Raw genomic sequence first — 27,293 nt, 5'->3', positions numbered from 1 at the left:
CTAATTTGAAATGATATATCAATTTGTACATTATGCTAACAACAACAGCTAACTTCACAGATACTACTTCTTGATGACAGCGCGGCTGGTGGCTTAAAAATTAACTATAAATTCTACAAATTTTCAGGGACAGGTGCGCTAATGCTTTAGTACATAGCGATCTTTCTCCTTCTTTATAACCTTCATGGACTTGTGGTTGAAATTATTTGTATCTTATTTTCAAATTTGATGAGGAATTTTGTTATAACTATGATTGTAGACGAAAAATTAAAATAAAATTTTTCTGCTTAGGTTTAAGAAATATCGAAAGCTTAATAATTAAACAAAATTTTCCAGATAACGAAAAATTTTATTCTTACTTTTTGTCTTATATTCACCATCAAAATTTAAAAAATATATTTTTTTAAATTTGTGTGCCCACTGCCGTGCTTATACATTCTTAATTAATCGGGTACAATGGGTTTTTTTTGTTTTCAATAATTTATTAAGGCTTTAACTTTAATTTAAATAGTTTTTCTTTAATTTCCACCAACTAGTTTTGGTGAAATCTATGAAAATATATCATCCATCTACCGTTATCCCATAAGACCAATGTTAAATATTTCTACTTTTGAAGTTCATTCGTTTAAGTGCTACGATGCCACATACAGATATTCAAGGATTCTAGGTATAAAAGATTCCTCAAGGGCATTGTGAAGAAAAGTCAGAGAAATTATTTACAGTTTATCTTTTCACCATATGTCAATGCAAAACCAGCGTACGATCAAAATTTGCAAAGTTTGGCTCTTGGTACAAAAAGATTTAAAAGATAATAATATATTTTATTTCTTTTAAAAATATTTTCGTTTTTTTCTGCTTTTCTTCTTCGAGAATTATTTTTTAATAAATTGAATATCCTATACAACAATACACACATTAAAACATATTATAAAACAAACTTGGGAGCAACAGAGTTCCATCACTAAAGTCATATTTCCCAAGTTCTTCATTATAAGGTGCTTTTTATTGCAACGAGATTTTCGTTACTTCATGTGTTATGGAACTACCAGAGATACAGAAAAACGTAAGTACCGTTAAAAAGGCGCAACAAAAGATATTTTCTAGACACTAATTTCAACCTTTAGATCAATTTTAAGCCAACTAGCTAAATTTTAAAAAAGGCTACGAAAATAGTTATAAACGACGAAAATGAGAGGTATTTAAGCATAAAAAGGGAACATGAAGACTAAGAAGTTGACACATCTAAAAAGCACTTTTATGAAACTTCCTCGGCCTATATACAGATTTTCAACAACGCCCCCCCCCCTCTTCCCTCAATCTCAATTAGCCGGGACTGTCTATGCATGCAACGCCTCAAAACTCGCTCAAATCCCTGATATTTCGAATTCAAAAAAAGGGATGAAGCTAGCAAGTTGACACCCATAAAAGCCACTTACCTACATACTGATTTTCAACCTTTCATAGTTCAATTTGGAGGGGCTGTAAAGAGAAGCAAGAGGAGCAAAGGTTTAATATTTTAACATAGCATCATCTGTCTTGTAATCAATCTCCTAGTGTCCCGGGCCTATCAAAATGAATTTATAACATACTCCACCCCCCTTCGTTGACTTTCGATACAGGCTATAGATTATATTTTCGTGGAAAACATGATTAAAACATAAAATAAAATAAAACTTGAACAGATATAACAATCACATAGATAGACAACACATACGTACATATTATGGCAAGACTAGGGCAAGACTACCCTTACCATTATTATTACAGATCGTTTTAAATAGATGAGAAAAGAAACTTTTTAATGAAATCATGAAAAATATAAGAAAATATTTATAAAAAAAAAAGAAATATATAAAGTTTAATAAATAGTATTTTGTGATTCCATTTGAACAAATATGAATCGTAATAGAAGGTTAGTTTTACCTGCCCGTTGTTTCTAATCAAATCTTGCAAGTTTAATACACACCCACTTCCCGATTTTCGATTGGGCTGAAATTTTGCATGCAAATGTAAATCAAATGACAATGGATTTTTGTGGGAAATATAACTGATTTTCTACTATCGCTTGCTCGCTTTTGGAATTTAATGAAAATCAGTGCATGGGGTAATTTTGATCCAAAAAGTATAAAAATCAGGTTAATTTAATGATTGGATGCAGAGTTTCTGAAATATCGCAATATTTGAATCGATTTTAGTCCGTATCTCAAAAACTATTCGACCAGTCAACAAAAGCGCCCGATTTTTGTACAAATTGCCTTATATACTGAGTTTTATCCAAATTGGAGATTTAAAAAAATGTGAAAAAATCGAGAAAATCAGAAAAAATTTTTGTTTTGGAAGTTGATGAAACTCAGTGGATGGGGTAATTTTGATTCAAAAAGTTTGGTAATTTTGATTCAAAAAGTAACTTGTTGAATAGTAAAAAAATATAAATAATATATAAATAAATTAATGTTAACATTAAATAAACAGAAATAAAATTCAGCACATATGGCCCAGTTGCTTAAGGCGGTTGGCATAAATCGAAGACACCCGGTTTCGACGCCTGATATGTGTATATTTTTTTCAATTCTCTTTAATTAAGATTGACTCGACAAGTTTTGTCTTTATAGTTTACACCATTGTATCATAAAAAACATCAAAAATAATGGAAAGACTTGGACGTTTAAATTTGTATACAAAATTTAGCAAACAAGCATGAATTATAAATAATAAAGTATTTCAAGAATACATACATCTCATGCATTTTATTTTATGTGGTACAGAATATTATTATAAATACGGCTAATTATTTATTATATAGAACATCAACAACAAACATTACAAACAACCATACAGTAAAACCTGTGAATTCTGTTGGAAAATTATCTAATTAAATTTTAATTTTATGAATTTGTTGTTGTTGTATATGTGTGTGGTATAGAAAAATGTGCGATAACAACACAAAAACAACACAATATAAGCCAACATACATATATGTTGAATAGTAAAAAGCTCATACTACATTCTAAAGCACATAAAAGCATCATATACATTATTGTGTCTTGTTTTTGAATAGTAGGAAAGAAGGGATGTGGAAAAACTTGTATATTATTTTTTATTTTATAGGAAAAATAGAAAAATTATTTATTACATGTAAAAAAAAATAAAACTTATTCAATTTCATTCTTCACTGAATTTTCAATAAATTTTCTAGTGTTTCATATTATTTTCACTTGTTCGAGCTTTTTTTTTGAACAAAAAATGTCCAGCTAAATGTTTCCCACCTGATAATTTTTGTTTGAACAGCGCTGTACAAAACTGTACACCTGGATCAAGATTTATGTCTCGATATATTTAGTTGTACATAAAAACTTTCTGTGTAAACACTAGCGTTTTCTATTTTTGATCTATTTTGGTAATTTATCTTAAAAAGTTATTCAATATCTCGTTTTTTACTAGAAAATTAAATAATAGGTATTACGATTATTAGTTCAGTCAATAAGGCAGTCATAGGCAGGTAATACAGTAAAAGATGTTATAAATATCGACTTTAATTCAATAAAACGATCAATGTTAAAGTTGACTTAAAAAATTAGCAATTCGGCAACTTGTATGACGTAAATGTTAAGTGTTTGTCAAATAATCGAAAACAATTATACATGTATAACGTATACATAATGCAAGTTGCCTACTTGTTAATTTTGTAAGTCAACTTTAACATTAACCGTTCCTTCGAATCAACAATTTTTGTTTATTAAAAAATAGAAACATTTGCGCCACTAACTCATGGGTTACTAATGATATTTGACACCTAACAAACACACTCCATGAAGTTTTAGCAAAATGGGAGCGGTTTCTTTCATTTTCCATTATTTGTAACACCTTTAACTGTACTATTAGGCAACCCATTTTTAATGTACAAATTTTTGATTGTGTATTTATTTCAGCTTCTTAGAAGTTAATTTATAAAAACGTTTTTTTGCTTTAAAATTTAGCCATCAGCTGTCTAATATGTGAGTCTGATCGAAGAGAGTTTCATTTTAGTATAGAAATGAATTTTGTTTTTAGAAATCTTTCAAATGCTTCAGTATCAACAACATTATACACTGATTTTGACATCCCATTAATTTTCAACACTGAAAATTTACGGTTTTGGTTTACTATTGAAGCTAACTTTGTTTAAAAATGAAATGCCAATATTCACGTTGTTTTCAACAAATATTTCTTTAGGTATTAACACAGAAAAAAAATGGGAATATTTTAAGTACTTGGAACGTACAATCGAATATATTACATGTTTTTCATGTATGCACAGATGTGTAAACTTACAAAATCACTTCAACAAATTTTTCAAAAAACTTATATCAGATCATGTAAAAAGTTAAAAACATATCCTCTAACATATTTTTATAATTTAGTTATGATAGACCTGCAACTTGTATGACACATATATAAATAAAATGCATAAAAATACTCATAAAAGAGGAATTTATTTAATATTAAAATTAATATAATACTACATAAAAATTTTATGGTTTCCATGAAATATTTCCACGTATGCCTTGAAATGAACGTTTCATTTGATTATTATCAGCCCATGGTGAATTTAAATAATCATCATCATCATTTTGTTCCAACTTTTTCCATTCTTCTTGTTTTTTATATGCTAATAGCATTAATTCTTTTCGTGATTCTTCACTTATTACTGCCTCACGTGATGGAGCTCCTTCAGATTTTTTTTGAAGTTTCACAATTACTTTACATTTATCATTTCGACCTGATGTTTAAAAAATTGGAAATAAGAATATTTGATTGATTTTATTATAACCTAACGGAATCTAACGGAATAAGCTGAATATTTGTACAAATCTTTATTTGGATAGTACAAATGTTGTCTCAAAAGTCACATATGCTCACGTGTGAGCATCCTTAATTTTCAAGGTAAAAGGCTGCAAAAATCAGTTTTTTGATAACTTTCCGTGCCCTTGAGATAACATTGCTTATTGGCACTAGACAGAAACCCAGCTACAGGAATTTACCAAAAAAAGAAACATATCATAGTATATTTGGCAAATAGTTTTTGTTAAAATAGCCATTCATTACAACTATTTTCGATTATCGTGAATTTCTGAAGCAAAACTAGATGTATTCTTAATACCTCTAACAACGGATTAGCATACCTTTGTTACAGTACACTTCTCTGAATAAATAGCGTTAATATTTTAGAATTAAATAATTATAGGTATCGACAATAATGAAGTGATTATAATTATACAAAGTAAAGCCTATTGTGTGTAAATCAAATTCTGGTCACATTTGATAATTACAATCTAATTAAGTAATCAAAGCCTCGTTTATAATCCATATAGGATGCTAATTGATACTAAAACAGACGATATATAAAATAAACACAATTACGGTTCCATATTTTACATTAATGGAGATTACTGGAGATTAAGATAATATAAAGAGAAGGTATTTCAAGGTTTCAATCGGAAGCGGAAGAAATATTTTTTAATAATTAATTAGCGTTAATTTTTACCTAAATAAGTGCTTAATTTTTGATCAGGATCCATTTCTTTACCAGAGAACCATAACTGTGCTAATTGTGGTTCAATCACTTCTAATGAAGCATGTGTACCACTCAAGTCTTCAATATTATCAAATTCCATACGTATGACATCATGTGGTGGTAATTTCATTGGATATATAATTGTACAGCATCCTTTTAACAAGGAAATCGCTTGTTGGATTTGTTTCTGTGTTAAACATTCATTTTTAGCGATTAGCTCCTTAGATGCTATTAATGCTTTTGCATCGGCTATAGTTTTCTTTATCAGTTCTTGCATATTTGTTAATGGTTGTTTTCCATTACGACGCCCATAAATGTCCTAGTGAAGGTTATAGTACAAAATTAAATTGAATTTTATAAGTTCAATATTTTAGTGCGTATGCTTATTTATTATAGTCACTAGAACCCAATTTATATTAACCGGAAATTATCTTTAGAAGAAATTTTCCTTACTTGGTCGACCTTAAAATATTTTTTATATTTATTCCATTTATAATTTCATGTAACCTTTGCGAGGCAGCAAAATTTAAAGCCTAGGGTATAGAATTGACAAAATTCGTAGCGCAAGAGATGCTTTAGCTGAGCAAATTCCCTTAGAGATTGAAAAAATAACATATTCTCTTAAAATCGAATATTGCATTGTTAATTTTTCAAGAATTTATATTTCGAAAACTCCAATTCGAATTTTATTTCGAAAAAGAAATAGCTCCATTTTTTTCGGCAATTCGCTAAAACACAGAAAACAATTGTGTAACTCTATTTCTTTCAGCAATTCGCTAAAAGAGGGAAAACAATTGTGTAGCGAATTACTCTTTGAGGTACAATCACGAGAGCTAAATCTCCTATGCTGCTTGACTTCACCGTCGTAAAATAAGTGGAAAGAAATTATTTTGGGATTTTGTTTTTTTCCAACAGTCAAATTTCTGTTGATTATTATTATGTATTATCACAATTGTGGACTGGTTTTGAAAGGATATGCTCTCCGGATAGTCCCATATTTTAGTTTCTTCAAAATCGATTCAGTAGCTTTTTCAGATATGGATTAATACGAATAACTGGTTTTGTTTAATACGTATAAAGGTAGACCTAAACTCGTTTTAAAATATAAGATAATTTTTTCTGCTATGATTAGGTTGAGTCTGCCGAATGTTCCTCGGTAACTAAGTTGGTTGAAGCGTAACCAATTCCGTTCGCAGTATGCCTAAAAAGCGGGTTCGATTCCCTCCGTCACAACAAAAATTAATTCAATAGTTGTGACGGGCTAGTGTAGTGCATGGTATATGCATGAAGGAGGTGCACTCAGCCTCACAAAATAATTGAGGAGCTGATAAATGAGATTATCAGCGGAAACGGTGGTAAAATACATATATGGTCTCACAATGGGTTCTTTTGCCTAGGTGTGTCCTTCGTGGAAAGCCAATATCATCTAACCGGGGTAATCTTGTCACTGTATTATGAATATACTCTAACAACTCAATTTTTCATAGATCATTTTTTCTAAGCGTAAAAAAAATAAGTAAAAACGTTGGGCACTTAATCCTACTCCACACAAAATGCGCTCATACCTTATTAAAAATAAATCCACCCGATGGTATACACCGATCACCCCATTCATCAACCAATTTTAATTCTTCAATTTGTTCATCTGTTAAACCAATCATATTTGGTGGTAACATTGTTCCATGTAATGCTAATGATTCCATTTCAGAGCATATACGTTCCACTTTCAATCGACCATTATATATAACAATTATATTAGCAATAATATCACGTACCAATGTATTTAATTGTGTTTCATATAAAAATATTGATTTATCGCCACGTTTTACATGTAATATTACCATTTTTATGGAGCGATTTTTAAGCGGTTTTAAAATTAAATGCTGTGTTGAGATACGATTGCTCTGTTGTTTTATAACGCGTATAAATTGAAATGTTTGTTGTTGGAAAGTTTGATCAATAAATTAAAAATTTATTTTGAACCTTGTGGTTTTTACAAAAATAATATTTGTTTGGTTTCTATGGCTACCGGTCTCCATATTACTGTAGCAGTACATATAAAGTAATATATATAGGTGATCCATAAAAGCATGAAATCATGAAATTAGAATTTAATTAAATGTTTCATATTAACAACGTCCCACTTATCAAAAGCACTAGATGATATAGAGATATATACTATTTTTATTCGAAGTAAATGAATTTTGTAATTTAAGGTCGTGTCAGAAATCGGACATTTGACGTCTTTTACTATGTTTGTTAGAAGAACTCCAGGCTAAATTATGTTTTGCTGGAAAGATATACAAAGAAATCATTGATGGTATTTTAACTTTGTTTTTATAGTTATACGAGCAATAATTTTTCTTTACTGTTTGATATATAAATGACGAAACTAATTGTCGAATTTTGCGTCTCCTTCAATATGTGTTTATTAATCTCTAAACTTTTCTTCACAGACGATATTTTTGCAGATTATTAGTTGTCGAAGACGCAATATTTTCCGAGTTATTGCAATAACCATGGCGATTGACATACGATGACGAGTTATTGGCGATTGAATATTTAACGTTAAATAACTGAAAAGTATTGACTTTTCGAAATAATCTTGAATGATACTTTTTGCTTATATTTCATCGCTCTATCGATTGCCGTTACCATTTATAACATATATTTTTCCACCCCCTATGAAGGGGTGGTTACCCACCCCTGGGAAAAAGCACCACTAGGCACCATATACCTTTTGATTTAGAGGCCAACGCTGAGACCAAAGCTGAATCCCAAATTTTCAGGTCAATGAGAGCTATAGGAAAGAATTTAAAAGATTTAGGCTCGTTTACTGGAGTATTAAGCATTTCTAATGCACTTTCAGTCTTATCCACAGAGATTTGAGGTTTTTTGTTTTTCTAGTCAAAAGAAGTAGTTAGCCACCTCCCATTTTCTACGCACTGCCATTTCTAATATTAAGAATTCTTAGTATTTATAAAAAATCTATCCATGGAAATAATTAAATAAAGGGTTTTGAAATTTTCCATCGTATCTAAGATAAGTAAGTATAAGTGAGAGAAAATGAAATATAATCAATAAACCAATAGTTTATTGGAAAATGTAAATTGATGATTAATGGAGAAAATTCATGTAAGGTTTTGATAATGACACAAACCATCATAATAAATTTCCATGTTTGAAAAATTATTCATGCGATTAAATTTCAATAAGATTATTAGTGTATGAAATTTATTTCAATAATATATTAGTTTATTATTAATAATAATATAACCATCCGTTCAGTATTATTAAGTAATTTTTATACAAGGTGCAACAAAAACTATCATCTATTGAGTTACTTAATATTGACAGCACAAAAGTAAATAGGTACAATAAAAAAACTCATTTAGATCCGTTTCGTTAAAAATACCTAATATTTGCCGACATGTAACGGGTAAAGAAGTTACCATGAAGATACACTACTTTAATATACGGTACTTACGCCTAAAATGAACCACTTTTGTTTGAAATATTTTTCGTAAACGTCATAGTTTACCCGCCAGGGCGCAAATTAGGACAAAACTTTGGTGTCCATTTTCTCCAAAACTATAAAATATACGTAGCTGAAAATTTGCAGGTAGCTTCAACTAATGGTTTTTTGAATTATTTTCGAAAAACGAAAAAAATTCTCGAAATACTTAAATAAATAGCGGCCGAAAGGCCGACATAATTGTGTTGGTTTTTAAAACCTTGGTCATTCCAAAGCCAAAGTTATTTTTGCAATGGTAACCCCTGCATAATCACCATATCCGACATATTTTTCGACAGAGTAACATTAAATTTTAGCTTGAACTTAACCTTAAAGGTACGATTTTTTCAAATGGAAACCCCTATTGTTCTTGCAGATTAAGAAAAAGCAGAATATTTCATGTCATTATATGACTTTGACCATGACTTTTAAGGTCATTCCAAGGTCAAAAATCTTATTTTATAAAGGAAACTCTAAAGGCCAGAAGGACAATCTTGGTATGATATTTATCATGTTTTTTCATGCTCCCTCTGCGAGATCTTCTGGAGTTTCCATACTTTAGAGACTTCCTATATATCTTACTAGTGTTAAATAATACACATATAGAATTTCTTCGTTTTTGGGATAAAATCGTTAACGCTTAACATACAAACATTATCTGTACAAAATTTTACATGGATACATGTATGTATATGTTTATCGTAAAAGTTTTATCAATAAGTTTTAGATATTTAACTATTCTCAATAATATCTCAAATCCATAAATCACACAAACACACATATAGATATCATCAAACTTTATATAATAATAATTAATTGATATCCACCCCCATCAAAATGCAAATTTGATTTGAAAATTATTTATTTACTGTTTTTTGTGGTTATATAGATTTGAACTGCTATTTAATACGTATTTGTTCAGGAAATTTATGAATTATATAGAAAATTTATTCTGAGTATTTTTGTTGTTTGAATATTTACAGTAGAAAACGACATAAAATTCGGGATTGTAAGCATAATTTAATAAATAGTTGGAATGGCTTTTAAAGTGCATGGTATTATATGCATGAAGGTGTTCTTATGAATATTTGAGCAGCTGAAACAATCATTGAAATTTAAGTGGTAGAACACAAATATGGTATCATAATGGGTCCTATGGCCTAAGTGTGCCCCGCCTGAACAACCAACCGCTCCCATTTTGCTAAAACCTCATGGAATGTGTTTCTTATCTGCAGATGTTTATATTTGTTAATAAACAATAAATTGTTAATTCGATGGAACGATTAATATTAAAGTTGACTTACAAATTTATATATAGGCAACTTGAATTACATATACGTTATACATGTATGATAATTTTCGATTATTTGACAAATAGTTGACATTTACGTCATGCAAGTTGCCTATTTAATAATTTTAATAATTTTTATTTAATAACTTTAACATTGATTGTTTCATTGAATTAAAAATTTATTGTTTATTAACAAATAGAAGCATTTGCCCAACTAACTCATGCCTGACTAATGATATTTGACACCTACGAAAAAGCATTCAATGCGATTTTAGCAAAATGTCAGCGGTTCCTTTCATTTTCCCTCATTAGCCGATTTTTGTAACATCTTTTACTGTACTAAACCTAAGCAACCCGGATTAATTAAAAATGTTCCAGACCAAGCAGCTGGGAAATTAATAAAGAATTTTTTCATGTAGAATGATAAATCGAATATTGCTTGATTTTTTATTCAAAGGTAAGTAGCTCAATCTGAAAATTTATTTTGATTTTTAAAAGTTCAATATTTTGTATGCATATTATATGCATATTATATTTGTATTAGTTTTAAATTTATCGGATTGTTCCGCTAAAACAGTGGGATAAAATCGCACTCTCCTGCTAAAAATACAGTTCTTTCAAATAAAGTTCACACGCACAACGCTTTCAAAGTTTATAAGAAAACATTTCAAATCAATTAATTAATAACTTTTCATTTCACTCTGTAGAATGCCTGATTCGCACCAACCATTCAATGATTTTTTTAATTACGTTTAACTGTTTTTATCGCATATGCTAGTACATGTGAATAAGGCTTTATAAGATTTTAATTATTTTATAGTGTACTTAGTTCATATCACTCAAAATATGAATATTAAATTGAATAATAATACGATTAATAAACGTAAAATAATATTAACGTTTAACTTTAGACGTATGTATCATTTTACTTTAATTTGGTGGGAGTAAAAGGTGTGGGAATGTTATTAGGCATATATTAAATGTTAATTTACATTCAATATACCAAAATTTTGATAGGATTCCCTGTTTAGAAAATTCTTAGAATCGATCCTAAAACCAATACCGCATTTACCGTTTAAGCATTTTAATTTTTGATCATGAGGCTATCGTTGGGGACCCCGGGTAGATTTGCGAAGAATAAAAAAAACTCAATTCGGTTCTGCTTAATTAAGTAAGCTTCCAAAAAGATTTGCGATTCTGAGATATCGCAATATTTGGATCGATTTTAGTCCATATCTCAAAAACTATTAGACCAGAAATTGGAGATTAACAAAAATTTCTCGATTTTCTGCAATTTTTTTTAAAGGGTACCCTTTAAAAAAATCGAGAAAAACGAAAAAAAAAAATTTGTTTTGGATTTTGATGAAACTCGGTGGATGGGGTAATTTTGATCCAAAAAATATAAAAATTAGGTTAATTTTATGATTGGACCTATAGAAAGTTACAATGTCAGCTAGTATCATGGGCAAAACTTTTCAAAAAATCAATATTTTTATGCGTTACAAACTTTGGGCTAAACTTGTTGAGTATACCTTGATATATTTTATATTAAAAAACTTTTCACTCATTCTGTAGATATATTAAATAAATATCAATTTCAAAATCAGAATTTTTAATTACTTATACTCTTTTGCATTGTAGAACGATTTATCATTAAAAAAATATAAAATAATTAACTTCTCCTTTGTGTACTATAAACTACTACTTTTTAGAGGAAGTATAAAAGATTTTTTTTTTTAAAGAAAATTTTAATATATAATTAATTTTTATTAAGAATGTGCTGTAAGTATATTTTATAAAAGCGGGCATTCCTATTTACAATCTTTATTTTAATTAGAATTTGCGAGATATTCATGGCGAATTCAACTCGAAACGAGTATTATTGCTCTCTTTTTGAAAGCTTATTGTTAAATCTGGATCACCGTAGTAAAATGACTCTTAGATCATTTTAGTCTTAGAACCGATTTTTATACTACGTATATATGATATATCAAGGTATATTGTATTTAGTCACTAGTTTGTAACGCTTAAAAATATCGATGCTACAAACATAATTTTGGTTTAAGTGTTCATGAAATCACCTAAAGAGTCCATTTTCGGTTTTCCGTCCTGTCCATCTATCAGTCTGTGAACACGAATTCTCAAAAACGAAAAAAAGTATCAAGGTGAAATTTTTACAGTAAATAACTGGCATTTGATTTTTTGGAGTCTTTAAGGGGTTTCATACTTTTAGGGTTCTAATAATTATGAGAATTATAAAATCATTATGAGAATTTTTTCGGAATATAAATGTTATATTTTTAAATACGTATACCAGAAACTCTTTTGTTTCTAATTTAATAAAAATTACAGTATTTTCCACATTTTTCGAATTCTCGGTGAATTAAATGGACTTCTGGGAAAATTATTATAATTTTTTTTAACAACATTTTCTCAAAATATACGAAAGCACAAAAAAAAACTATACTTTTCACTGTAAGGTATTTAAAAAAGAAAAACCTATTTTACCATGATTTATGTAATGCCTGACTTGTCTATCTGTCTGTGCTAACATGAGTGTGAAACACGAACAATTGGACAGATGGACATATGACGTAGCTAACACGAAGAGAGAAAAAAGTAAGTCAAGAGCGTGTATAGCTTGTGTAAAAAGGATTCAACATTTTTAAGCCAATCGTGCTAAAAAAGTCCGTGTAACCACAAGAAAGCAAAATTTTTATAATTCATTTTAACAATCATTTGAAGAAAGAATTTGAGTAAAGTTTGGTAAGAAAGAATTTTGAAGTTGTAATCGTGGTTCTTCGTATGTTTGCCGTATGTGTTAAAAGAAATTTATTAACGTGATACGTGGAAAACTGGCCAAAAGTTTACAACTACCAAAATGATTGGAAATAGAATGGTATATAAAAAACAAAACCATTTTCAACCTTTTCGACTATTGCGAACTTCCTGCCATTTTTCCCACTACCTTGTTGTCAACAACTTAAGAAACCGCTCGCATTTTGCTTAAACCTCATGGAATGTGTTTCTTAGGTGTCAAATATCATTAATAAGACATAAGTTAGAAGTGCAAATGTTTCTATTTGTTAATAAATAATAACATTGTTAATTCAATGAAACGGTTAATATTAAAGTTGGCTTACAAAATTATTAAATAGGCAACTTGAATTGCGTAAACGTTATACATGTATAATAGTTTTCGATTATTTGACAAACACTTACGTCAAACAAGTTGCTTAATTACTAATTTTTTAAGTGAACTTTAACATAAATCGTTTCATTGAATTAAAAATTTATTGTTTATTAACAAATAGAAGCATTTGCGACACTAACTCATGCGTTGCTAGTGATATTTGACACCTAAGAAATACATTACATGAGGTTTTAGCAAAATGTGAGCGGTTTCTTTCATTTTCCTTTATTAACCGAGTTTAGTAACATCTTTTACTGTACTATAGCTTTAAATTGGAAATAAATTTTGTTATCAATAAAATATTGGTATAATAAATATGGTTCATCAGGTTTCGGAACAAGTATCGTACCTAATAATTGAGATAGTAATTTTACATAGATATAATTTTCCCCTTAAGAGCTACTGAACCCTAAATTTCGTCATACATAATGGAAAATAAAATACATTTACCATAAATTAAATTAAATTTTATGAAAAAAATAAATAAAATTTCTCTTTTTTCCCATACGACAATTCTATATTTAGCTTGAAAAATTTTCAACCAAATTTAACATGTAATTTAATTTAGGATAAAAACGTTTTTTGCGGGGGAGAGTAATAAAAACATTGACATCGAAATTCCAAAAAACAAACATGCATATCTTATTGGACGTGAAAAATGCGATTTTTTAAAGTTCGGTTTTAATTTTTTTTAAACATTCAAAAGCACATCAAATAACATCAAATGCCTCCAATAATACGAGTGTATAGAAAAAAAACCTTTGCCAGAATGAGTCCAAAATTTCACACATCAAAAAACAAACTAACCTTGTTATTTTTTGAACGTCATATCGTCATGGCAACCGTACAATTTGTGGACCCGATTGTATTTTTTTAAATCCATAATTTAAGAAAAAGGTTTCACTTTAATAAAATATATTAATTAATAAAAATAAAAAATTCCAAAAATAAAAATTCCAAAATTTTGATATGATATAAAATTTTAATCGTACGATTCTCGTCTCGTATAATTAATTACAGAGCTATACTAGTTCGCATCGTTAAAAATAACTAGTACAGAGAGCTTTTGTGCAAAAGAGCTACCTAGTTATATATAAATATATATATACACACAGAGAGATGGATGGATAGCTCAGAGCAGAAGCTCTCTCGTATATGTGTACATACATACATGTATGTAAAGCTCTTGGCCCATGTATTACGGAGTCTACGAGATTGGTGACGCGAGTCTATATAGTTAGTTATAAATGGCGGTTCGTGTAGACACGATGGCATTACACGATTGAAACGCTTGTGTGTGCTATGTACAATATGATATTTATACCCTTCATCTCGCCCGCTGTATCAAAACATATGTACACAATGTAATAAGCAAGTAGTAAAGGTGCGATGTTTCGATTGACTATTTAGGTATTTCTAACGACTTGAGCCTAAAAGAAGTTTTACTTACATCAAGTTAAATTTACTGAAGTTTTGGGCAGTATCCCCTATTATTCCAATAAAATTTAGATTTAAACTACCTTCAAAACGGAAACTGATTCCGGAAGTAAGCACGTAAGTAATAACTAGCGAAAAATAGTCATCACAACTGAAAAGCATGACCCAAAATTAGTGGGTTTTAAAAAAAATTCCAATAAGATCGGATCAAATTTCCTTGTGTTATAAAAAAAATCGAATTTTTTAACTTTATGACGTCATCAAAATCCAAAATATTAAATTTTGCTCTATCTCATCCAAATTTTATCCAATTTTGATAAGCCAAGTATGTAATCCTACTAAATTTCGGTCATACTTTTTAAATTTGTGACCAAAATTGACCTAGCTCTAATAGATTTCAAGAATGTGGAGTCCTGATCCCGGAATTAAGCACATAAGTGATAGCTAGCAAAAAATTGACATCAAAGTTCAAGAGATTGACCCAAAGTTAGTGCGTTTCAAAAAAAATTCCAATAAGATCGGATCACATTTGCCTGTGTTAAAAAAAAATCGAATGTTTTAACTTTATGAGGTCATCAAAATCCAAAATATTTAATTTTGCTCTATCTCATCCAAATTTTATCCAATTTTGATAAACCAAGTATACAATCCTACTAAATTTGGGTCATACTTTTTAAATTTGTGAATGAAATTAACCTAGCTCTAATAGGTTTCAAGAATGTGGAGTCCTGGTCCTGGAATTAAGCACAGTTTTAATAGCTAGCGAAAAATTGACAACACAGCTGAAAAGAATGACCCAAAATTAGTGATTTAAAAAAAAAAATTCAATGAGGTCCAATCAAATTTGTCAGTGTTACCAAAAAATCGAATTTTTTAACTTTATTACGTCAACAGAATCCAAAACATTTAATTTTGCTCTTTCACATCCAAATTTTTTCCAATTTTGATAAACTAAGTATGCAGTCCTACTAAAATTGGGTCATACTTTTCAATTTTGTGATCTAAATTAACCTAGCTCTAATAGGTTTCCAGAATGTGGAATCCTGGTCCCGTAATTAATTAATTAATGTTTATTTAATTCATTTTTTTTGTTTTTGTATTTCTACAGTGCTTGCACATTCTGTACATATTATACCCATAAACAAGAATATACCAATTTTAACATCATCTCTCTCGAACCAAATTCTCTCATCCCTTATATACTTAACCTAATGTCTCCCTCTCTGTCACGATTGTGTTATTGTAGTCGTTATATTCTTCCCGAATGTTATTCCAGAGAACCTACATAATATATCATTGGTACATATACTGCGCAGTCACTTATTCGAAGTGCCCAATACATTTTCCTAGAATAATATACTTTTTAAGTATCGTCTAACATATTGAGTGTCCAAAATGAAACCAAAAGCAAACAATTATGCCTGCATTCTACCCAAAAAACAGTCAATATGGCAGTCATAAGCAGGCTTAAATCTTAAGCTGTAGCAGTGATATATGGAATGTGTAAAAGGGTGTTATCCTATTAGATCTGCTGTGGGGTCTCTCATTTTAAAATAACTTACCAATTTCCGAGTATACGCCAGAAATTGAATAAGGGAAGATTTTTACACTACCTTAAGAATAACGCTGATTTTTTGTTGGATCATGGAATCATTCTACTATGTTTGAAGATACTTCAAAATGTTGATTTTCCTAATTAAAAGTCACAAAAAAATAAATTCCCGCAAAATAAACACGCTTTCTCGCCATAAAATAAAATATTAAACCTTTTCGCAAAAACGCTGTCAACCATTTTAGTGATGTAATATTGACGTAAAAACAGTCGTGTATGTAATTATTATATGTATAAATAAAGTTGATGGTAACATAATCTACGATTACTATGAAAACCATCAACAAATTACTAATTAATGCATATTATTTTTGCCTATATGACATCACATCATGACGACTCGTGTTTTATTATACAGATTAAAAATTACGACTTTTAATTATAATATAATTTATTAATTTATTTTTCACTACCAAAAGTAATTTATTTATTGTAAAATGTAGAATCTACATATTTTAAAAATAAATAGAAGAATTTCCAACAAATTTTTCCGTTTTATGGTCAGGACATTACTGTTAAAGTCCTTTTAATGTTTAAAACTTGTGACATGTATGATTAATTTTTAATCTTTTTTACGAAAAAATTGATTAAGGACCATCCCAAATCTTAAACTTCATTTCAATGTCTACTTTGATGTCATATCCGGAAGTAGGTATTCCATCATTTCGTCAGTTGATTTTGAGGAAATGAGGACATCCAGTATATCTATTTATTTGGTAGCCATGTCAATCCGTAATATATAGTTTAGTAAAACGTGCTATGTTTTTCATTATATCAAATATAAAAAAAACGAATCTCTTCCAATTTTAACGCTCACGCACAGCGCATATCTTCTATAATAATAATATCTACACATACACAAAGAAAGACGCTCATTATTTCAACACATACATCAGCAACAAGTGTTCATCAAATTTATTGTGAGAATTTTCCATTTCCCATGCTTATCATCTTTTTTTTTATATATGTCGCCGATATATTTCCGAATCGAGTGTTTTACATAACCGTTAGTATACGAGTATAGTCCGGTGTATATAATATGCACTCAAAAAATTTTCCAAGCCAAAATATCTTTGAATTAGCAAATGACGTGTTTTAAGTAGTCTTTGTCATAAAATTTCATAAGAAACTGAAATTTTCCAAACCATATGCTATCGTAGTTTTACTCTATGCAATGTGTTCCACAAAAAAAGGATATATTAAGCTGAATCTTAAAAGTTTTTCGCTAGAAATATTGGTATAAAGGCTCAATGTCAAGAAGCTCTTGTACAAAGAAATCCAAATAAAAAATTGTTTTAAAAGGTCCAAAATGGTACAAAAATATCCAAGATGGTCTAGGGCAAATATAACTCAAGGACAGAAATTTAAATGACTGTTCCTTAAGTCACACCTAACAACTCATACTCCTATGATATCCCAAAAACTCCAATCTTTTGGGTGACGAAGAACGGACACCCATTTCAATCGAATAACGTGAGACAAAAAAGATTTTTGCATTTGTTATTTAATTAATCAGACTTCTTATTTGACTAACGTCCCAATAAAAAACTCATCAATTTAAAGATTGTGGCATAATAAATAAAATAAAAACGTGTGCCTTTAAAATAAGTTAATTATCATTCCAGTTGAATCAATTTTATTGAACCAAACTGTATTCATGTAATTACCATAGTGACGGAATATAGTTTTATATTGGCGCGTTTACTTTCATTCTGAGTGGTTCATTGTCACAGTTTAAGTTTAAAAAATTGAAATAATAAGTTTATTTACGTTGTGTAATGACCGTCAAAATGGCAAATTTCGTTTTTAACTTGAATTAAACAACAGTATTGCAACAGTTATCGAAAAATTAAAAAACCAAGACTTCGCTTATAAAACAAACAAAAAATGAAATTAAAAACTGAAATTATTCCAGATATCCGACATAATGGTGGTGCTATTTGCGTTGGTTGGATAAATTCTGAGGATATTTTATCCTGTGGGTATGTTTTTATCTTTTATATTACAAAAAAAAAAAAAAATGTTTTAAAAATATTTTTTACACAAATTTCTTGTTGGAATTTCTCTTTGTTTATATTCAAATAGAAATGCGTTGCCATAACAACTGTATACGTTAACACATGACGTAACCTGTGTAATTGTACCAGGTGTGTCAGGTTGTTCACACACGAATGAATGTTTATTTTTTTAATAAAATGCATTCTATTATCTTTATTATATGATAACGCTCAAATAATTTTCAATAATAATTTCATTAAAACTATGTTTTTAAATATTTCATCATCTATATAGTCAATAATTTTCAAATTTCGAAATTAATTATTTATTAAAAAAATTCAGTAACAAAAAAAGAAGAACATTTAGAAAAAATTAAGTAAATTCAAAATGGCACATATTTGCCAGTTGTATATGGCAGATGGTATCAGATAATTCCAGGGCCGGATTTAAATTTCTGCCGCCCTGGGGCACTGAAGAAAATGCCGCCCTATGACTGAAATTTTATTTTAATAGTTTTGATATCTTATTTTTTAAGAATTAGAATAACTAATTAATTGCAGAAAAAAGAACCGCTTCATAACGAGCTGACTATCTGGTTGCAGATAAAGATTTTAACGCAATTCTTTTTTCAGTATGAAACTGTAAGACTTCCTAGCGATGCGTCGATGCAGTAAAAAAGTTGTATAAAGTTTGTACTGTATAAAAGAATGAAGCAGCTTCTGGGGCGCATTCTACTGCGTGAACTCCAACTAAATTCATAGAATGAGCAGCACAAGGAGCATGTTCTGCAAGATATAATTTCATGAATTCTTGCCTGTAAGCCCGAATAAATCCCTGATACATTATTCGCGTTATCATATGGCTAACTTTGACAATCTGAGAGATCAAGATCAAAAAACTCAAGAACAGATAATACAGCAACTAGCAAATCTTCAGCTTTATGTCCAGAGTTCTCAATAAACATGAGAAAAAAAAAATTTTTTTTAATTCTTCAAAAAAAAAACTATATTTATCAATTCCAGAAAAAAAAAATCAAATTTTATTTTTTCAAACAATGTTTATTTAAAAGAATTAGTTATTTATATATTGTATAGAAAATGTTTTCTCACTTTACAAATTTTGCCGCCCTAGAAAATATGCCGCCCTGGGCGCTAGCCCCGACTGCCCCTAGTGTAAATCCAGCACTGGATAATTCATTGTTGAAACATGGTTTACTAAACGCTTTTGGAGTGTTTTTAGAAGTCTGGCACTTTTTTTGGTATCTCAACATACCATTTTAATACCAAAAACAGGGTTGGCCCATCCCTGACAACTACTCCATGAACCATTTTTAGTTGTTTAAGAACAGCAAGAGTGTTTTGACGACAACGAATTTCAGGTTAGAGAGTCAGGTTGTCTCCTCACGGCACAAGAGTTGGAGAGTGACAGAGAAAATGAGACATCGTTTCCTCCTCGTCCCCACTGTGAAAGATTCTGCAATACGTGGTGCAACGGTAGGCGCAGTCATTCAGCGTGCCTGCCGTCTAGCCACTCTCCTGTAATAGCCGCAACAATTTTACTTATGAGGTAATGCTGGCTTTGAAGCGATATAAGGTTTCAGAACGCCTACGATTGCACTTAGATCATATCTGTTTTGTAGTATCACAAGTGCGTTCCTCCCTCCAGTTAAGATTGGTCTTTTGTAACATATATATATAAAGACATCCTGCAGTCCACAAATGGAACTCCGGGATGCCTTACAATGATCCGACAACTTTATTCTATTTCCTACAATTCCTTGAAATGTCCCTGTGTCCCGGTACCCGTGTCAGGATTAAATTCATTTGTTCCGCCAGCTCATTTTAGGAAATACGGCAAGTCTCTCCTCTCTTTGAGGATAAGTAGAGTGACCTAAACGACGGAGAAGATGGAACTCTGTTTGGCTGTCGGATAGTAAGAGTATTCCGTCTTAAACATTCGCATACTATTTTAAATTTTTCCTCAATAGCGCTCAAATTTAAGGGGAAATTTTTTAAATCGTTATATTTCGAAGAAAATATGCATGCAAATTTTAAAAATGTTTATTTTTTTGAGATCCAAACAGTTGATGTGAGTGGCGTCCAAAATAAAGTTCCGATCAATTATTAGGATCTATTACTTTCAAAGCATAATTTACATTTTTTGTGATATACACCTACAAGCTAAAACATTAAATTGCCGTGAAGTACACAATTGTATTTTTTCAGTGATGATCACTTACTGCTCAAAACAAGTGTCTTAACACATGAATCATCAATCTTATGTAAATTACCAAGTGATGTCACCCCACTGGATATGCATTGGCCTACACGATCACCGGGCACTGGAAGTGCTGGAGGATCCATTGGTAGTGCAGGAACTACAGGGTCTGCATCAGTGAATCATCCTGGTGGTGGAAAATCATTAGCTGATATTATTTTAATAACATCTGCTGATGGAAAATTTCATTTGCTTAGTCGCACAGGACGTTTGGAACGTAGTGTGGAAGCACATCAAGGTGCATGTTTAGTTGGAAAATGGAGTCATGATGGTGCTGGATTTATGACCGGTAAATACTTTTATATCAGAATTTTCTTTCAAAATTTTTAATCCTGTATCTTGAAAAGAGTACTTAATTCTCAGTTATAAGATATATTGAGAAATTGTCATTATTTTAAAGTTACTACATTTGATAAAGTCCTCTTGTTATAACTTGGACCACCGTGTAATAACTTCCCTAAATTCTCCAAATTAGTTTTCCATGAAGATGGAAATTTCCAGGACATTCTGCTTTTAATATGCAGCTTCCAAAATGAAAGTTCGTGAAACTTAGCTGTGATAGATTAAACAAGCTGTATAACATATTTCCTATGTATTTTTTTATCTACAGCTGGTGAGGATGGTTTATTAAAAATATGGTCTCGTAGTGGTATGCTACGATCAACATTGATTTCATGTGATACACCCATTTATACGGGTGCATGGGCACCAGATAATCAAGCAATATGTCATAGTAATGGACGTATCTTATGTGTTCGATCATTAGCAGCAAACACTAAACCAATAAGGGTAATATATAAATATTTCTTTTTTTTCATTCGACAGTCCGAGGATAGTAGAGCAGAGAGAATGCGAAATAGATCAAATATAGTTACAATATCTTGGATCAATATCTGTGTTATCAAAAAATCTAATTTTTTAACTATATGACGTCATCAGAATCCAAAAATTTTAATTTTGCTCTAACGCATCCAAATTTTATCCAATTTTGATAAACCAAATATGTAATCCTACTAAATTTGGATCATACTTTTCAAATTTGTGATCAAAATTAGCCTAGCTCTAATATATTTCAAGAATGAAGAGTTCTGATCCCGGAATTAAGCACATAAGCGATAGCTAGCGAAAAATTGGGTTTCAAAAAAAAATCCAACAAGATCGAAACAAATTTGCTTGTGTTATCAAAAAAATGGAATTTTTTAACTTTATGACGTCATCAGAATCCAAAAAATTTAATTTTGCTCTATCACATCCAAATTTTATCCAATTTTGATAAACCCAGTATGTAATCCTACTAAATTTGGCTCATAGATTTCAAATTTGTATTCAAAATTAACCTAGCTCTAATAGATTCCAAGTATATGGAGTCCTGGTCCCGGAATTAAGCATATAAGTCATAGCTACAAAAAAAAATTCGAATAAGATCGGATCAAATTTGGCTGTGTTACATTACTGTTTCATTCCCTAAGTCTCCATCGCATTCTCTTTGATTTATAATTTAAAAATTTTCTCGATTTAACAACCTTTTCATTAACTTTCAGTGGAAAGCTCATGAAGGTTTAATATTAAAAATTGCATGGTGTCACACTAATGGTTTAATTGTATCGGGTGGTGAAGATTGTCGTTATCGTGTCTGGGATTCTGTTGGACATCCGTTATATGTTAGTGGATATCATGATTATCCAATTACATCTGTAGCTTGGTCCCCATCGGGTGATATGTTTACTATTGGTGGCTTTAATACAATACGAGTTTGTGATTCAACTGGGGTAAATTTTCGGTTTCTATTTTTCCGTAAACAATTTTTAATTAAAAAAATTAAATTTTTAGTGGTCTCAATCATTGGAAAAACCACAATCTGGTAGTTTATATCAATTAAATTGGTCTATCGATGGTACTCAAATTGCGGCTGCTTGTGCAAATGGTCATATTCTTTATGCGCACGTAGTTGGCAAGTAAGTGAATGAAATATGCAATGAAAATCTAGATTTAGAGAAACCAAAAGACTGTACGTAGAAAACGAAAAGATTAGCTAATTAACTACGAAGAAATTACCGAAACGTCAAATTCCTTTGATCTAGAGCTTAATTAAAATTTGTATTCTAACATTTTGTTTATTTTTTTTTTTAGAGTTTTTGATTGGAAACATTTTTCTGCACTTGTTCAAGACAAACGTACAATTTTAGTGACAGATAGTTTAAGCGAGACAATTGAACAATTAGATTTTCCTGATCGTGTGATTCAAGTAACTCTAGGATTTAATCATTTAGTGGTGGCAACTCCAGCACAATGTCACGTTTATAATACAAATAATTGGAATACTCCGGTAATATTTGATTTAAAAGAAGGGGCTGTTTGTATGCTGTTGTCGAGTGAGAAGTACGCAATTTGAAGCAATTGGTCCAAACGTTCATCAATAATTGAAGTCCTTTTCTGTTTTTAGATATATAACAATTGTTGAGCGTTCAAATATAAGTGTCTACAATTATCAAGGACGTTTAATAGCATCTCCACGATGGCCTGGAATGTATTCAGAAAGTTTAAGTCGTGCAACGATTTCTTTATGTGGAGATATGTTAGTAACCAGGGACACATTAGACCAAAGAGGTATCGTAAATTATTCCATATTATCGCTTATGAATTTTAACATAATTTTTCGATTTGTTTCAGTAATTCATATTTTCGAACTAAGTAGCTCGACTAGTGGAGGTGGTGTTCGAACAAATACGGATACTGGAACACATATTCAGCATACGACAGTAGTTATTGAGCTAGCACTAAGTCAAGCCGGAGTTGCAAATGATCGTCAATTAGCTGTCATTGATGTAAATCGTGACTTATATTTAATACCAGTGCGAGAATTTGGACCAAAACAATTTTTAAAAATAGGTAAATATCAATCAAAATGAATTTGAGAAAAGAATTCGTAGTCTTATAAGAATGCTGCTGTCTTGTATTTTCTGAGTTAAGAAGAGAACTAATCACTAGGCCGCTAGCGCTGAAAGTCTGTCATTAAACAGTTTGTGTGTAGTTTTTTTAAATTAAAGGTAGGAAACTCAATTTGAGCCCCCTTTAATATTCGGTCTGCATTGAACTGCCGTTTTATCAAAATCAAGCAAGAAAAAAATTAAATAAATTTAACACCATATTTTCTAAAATTTCAGGTTCACAAATCAAATCCTTGCAATGGAATATCGATGTAGATATTTTAGCTGTAATACAAGACGGGCGATTAGTTGTTTGGTATAGTCCAATTGCATCAGCATATAATCCACGAATGCTAAAACTATCATCAATGGAACGGGATGCAGAATTAGGAAGAAATCCACGTGTACATACATTTCAGGATACAACAGTGTACATTCGTCGCTCTGATGGATCTTTGGTTACAATATTAATATCACCATATATATTTGCCTTACATAAAGATGTCATGGAGAACAAATGGGATAGAGGTTTAAAATTATGTCGTACAATACAGGTAAAGTCGGTGAACTAGGTTAAGTGGGGTTTCATTTAATAGCTATTAAATGGACTAATCGATTTTTGTAAGAATCCCTTAAATCGACCCTCGCGTTTCGGCTCTCTAGGGCGCCACCAAAGATCCAACATACACACTTAGGCTGAAAATGAAAGTCGACGAACTATGTTAGGGGAGGCATATAAATAAAAAAAATATCAAAAAACCCAATTGCGTTAAATAATAACTGAAAAGAAAAAAACAAGTCCAGCAGTTTACATAGCTACTTTTAACAGTTGGGACCCATTATTGCGAAGATTTGGAACTGGACTTGTTGATCACCCAAAAGATTCAAAGCAAATTTTTCATAGCTTGTTTCATTTTTCTAGGATGAAGTATTGTGGGCAACAATGGCAGCGTTAGCTGTACATGCTAAAATGTTAGAAATAGCTGAAGAAGCTTTTGCTGCAATTCAGCAACATGATAAAGTTACTTACATTCAATACATTAAGGTATTATTTCTACAGTTTTTCTTGATAACCTTTTTTCATAATCCTTGAATATTTTTAGGAGTTACCAAATCGTGCTCAACAAATAGCTGGAGCAGCTCTATTAAAAGGCTCCGTTGCCCAAGCGGAATCTACATTATTGCATAATGGTTTATTATTTCATGCAATTAATAATAATTTAAATTTATATTCATGGAATCGGTATAAATTATTCCAAATTTTTAATATTTTAAGAATATCTCTCCTAAACTTGTTTATTTTTCATTTTAGTGCCTTAGATCTTGCCTTAAAGCATAAAAGTCATATCGATACGGTATTATATGTCCGAAAACAATATTTAAATTCTTTAAATAAATCTGAAATTAATCCAAAGTTTTTACAACTGAATTCAACGGTAAGTTTTCATTGTCTTTGAGAAGAAATGTTACTGGCTAATTTTTATACATTTCTTTTTAAGGTTGATTTAAACGAAGAAGCGATTAAACAGAAAATTGAAAATGAAATGAAGAAAAATGTTTAGAGATTATTATAATTTTACATGTATTTTAATAAAAAAATTTACATAAAACTCAAGTTTTAATTCATTTATTTTGTTAGCTTTTCAGCTTTTTTTAGCGTTCCTAAAACTACTGGGACAAAATTTACCCAATGTGATCATAAATATAGATAATAAACTAAAAAATTTTGAAATATCTGTCATATACTTACACTTTTTCGAGGATGGGAATTCGAGGAAGTGGGCTGCTAATAATAAATAGTCTGGATTATTTTTTAGCAACAAATGAATTCTTTATTTTTTTTTTTTTTGTGAAACATATGTCTGTTCAAAAACAAACGAATTTAAAAGATTTTTATTTTTCCATGTTTTTAAATTTTTAAAATCGTTATTATTTATGTTTTATTACACATCATTATATGCTTTATATAATTTTTTGTTTCTTTAACATGTAATTTTCATTTTTTTTTTTTTTTTTCATTTATAAGTTAAGAGAAGGTACTATTCATAATTTTTCATTTATTTTTTTTTTTTTACATTTACAATTTTCGTGTGCAAATTATGGTTTGTAGTTTTTATTTTTACCCTATTTATGTATATCAATAATATATTTAAGTATTTTTAATAAATAAATGAAAATAACTAAAAAAGATTTTGTAATGATGTTTATGATTGGAACATGCCCCTGTAACAATTGTATATCTTTGATCAAATTAATTGATCCTACCTCAATCCAAGCCAATATAGTGGAAATAATTAGGACTACAAGATTTTAAAATTGTTTCAATAAGTATCAAATCCATGAATTTATGTTCCAAAAACATCTGACGATATAATAAATCGATAAGTATGGTCACCTTTGTGTCTGATGCGATTTAAAAGCTATGAGCGTTCGAAATTTACTCTCCTCCTTATTTGACAATCGTAAATAAAAAACATTTTTAAGATGTTCGTTTGGAAAATGGTTTAATCAATACCGCGAAACATGTCACTTACAGCTTTTAAAATAGAATCGACTTTTCAAAAATAAATTTTGAAAATTAGAATATTGCAATGAAGAGTTTTTGGAAAGAAGTTCCTTAACGCGGCTTGCGCTGGTTGAGCGAAGTGGTAGAAATCGTCACGTAACAATGTAAGTCTCTTTATGTAAGTCAAAGTACCTTGAAGAAAACACCTATAAATAAAATAGTACTGTCTTCATTGAATATCTAATTCGTATTGTTAAGGTTTGAGATAAATTCAATTTTTTTTAATTAGAGATGAGCATTAAACAATTATTCTGCTTAAATTCAACAAAGCTCGTTTCAATTTTTTTTTTTTAATTTTTCCCATTTTTTTACAATTATAAGTATACTTTTTTTAATAAATAATTTCAGATAAGTTTTTACAATATAATACAAATATTTGAAATTCCTTGGTTTATTTATTAATAACTAATTAATATATAATATCTACATTATTAATTTTAAATGAAATAATCAACCAAAAAAAAAAAAATTAATAAATTTAAGTAAAATTAAGATCATTTTTTATGTTATTTTTTATCATCCAATCCAATACTTTTGAACTGAAGTTCCAAAATTGCTGAAATTAAATTCTTTTTCAATTATGCTGCAATGAACGCCAAATTTCATTGCAATAAACATTTTAGAGTACCTGATTTAGAAAACTCCTAAATGGTTTTATATGACGTCATGAGCACAGTGTTTGCAATATTTGAATAAATAACGCAAAACATTTCAAAACTTCATCCAAGTATTTGGAAGTGTTCCAATCATAACCAAAAAAAAGTTATAATAAAAAATAATTTTGTGATCATTTCTAATCAGTGGACAATAAATTCTAGCTAGCTATCAGTTTTTTTATGTTATTCCCATGTATTTTTTTTTTCATTTTTTATCAAATTTCCTTATGAATAATTTTCTTGTATTTTTAATTTTTCATTTATTTAA

General features: G+C 29.8%; 2 protein-coding genes across 2 annotated transcripts; one reads left to right on the top strand and one right to left on the bottom strand.

Moving 5' to 3' along the window:
* Nucleotides 1–4,511: 4,511 nt before the first annotated feature.
* On the bottom strand, nt 4,512–7,398 carry LOC123306223 (cilia- and flagella-associated protein 298). Its single transcript, XM_044888153.1, has 3 exons — nt 7,120–7,398; nt 5,525–5,873; nt 4,512–4,759 (listed from the first exon to the last, which is right to left on the bottom strand). Exons 1-3 carry the CDS (start codon nt 7,396–7,398, stop codon nt 4,512–4,514), a joined length of 876 nt encoding a protein of 291 aa, XP_044744088.1.
* Nucleotides 7,399–18,480: 11,082 nt separating this feature from the next.
* Nucleotides 18,481–25,350, top strand: LOC123306214 (intraflagellar transport protein 80 homolog; the record flags this gene model as incomplete). Its single annotated transcript, XM_044888139.1, has 13 exons — nt 18,481–18,583; nt 20,825–21,165; nt 21,487–21,665; nt 22,418–22,645; nt 22,707–22,831; nt 23,007–23,255; nt 23,320–23,483; nt 23,547–23,765; nt 24,041–24,357; nt 24,726–24,848; nt 24,907–25,046; nt 25,116–25,239; nt 25,303–25,350. Coding segments are annotated over exons 1-13 (2,352 nt in total), but the record flags the coding sequence as incomplete, so codon positions are not given.
* Between the last annotated feature and the right edge of the window lie 1,943 nt (nt 25,351–27,293).

Source organism: Chrysoperla carnea, chromosome 1 (assembly GCF_905475395.1).
Source record: "Chrysoperla carnea chromosome 1, inChrCarn1.1, whole genome shotgun sequence".
NCBI lineage: Eukaryota > Metazoa > Arthropoda > Insecta > Neuroptera > Chrysopidae > Chrysoperla > Chrysoperla carnea.
This window is presented reverse-complemented; position numbering and strand designations above follow the sequence as displayed.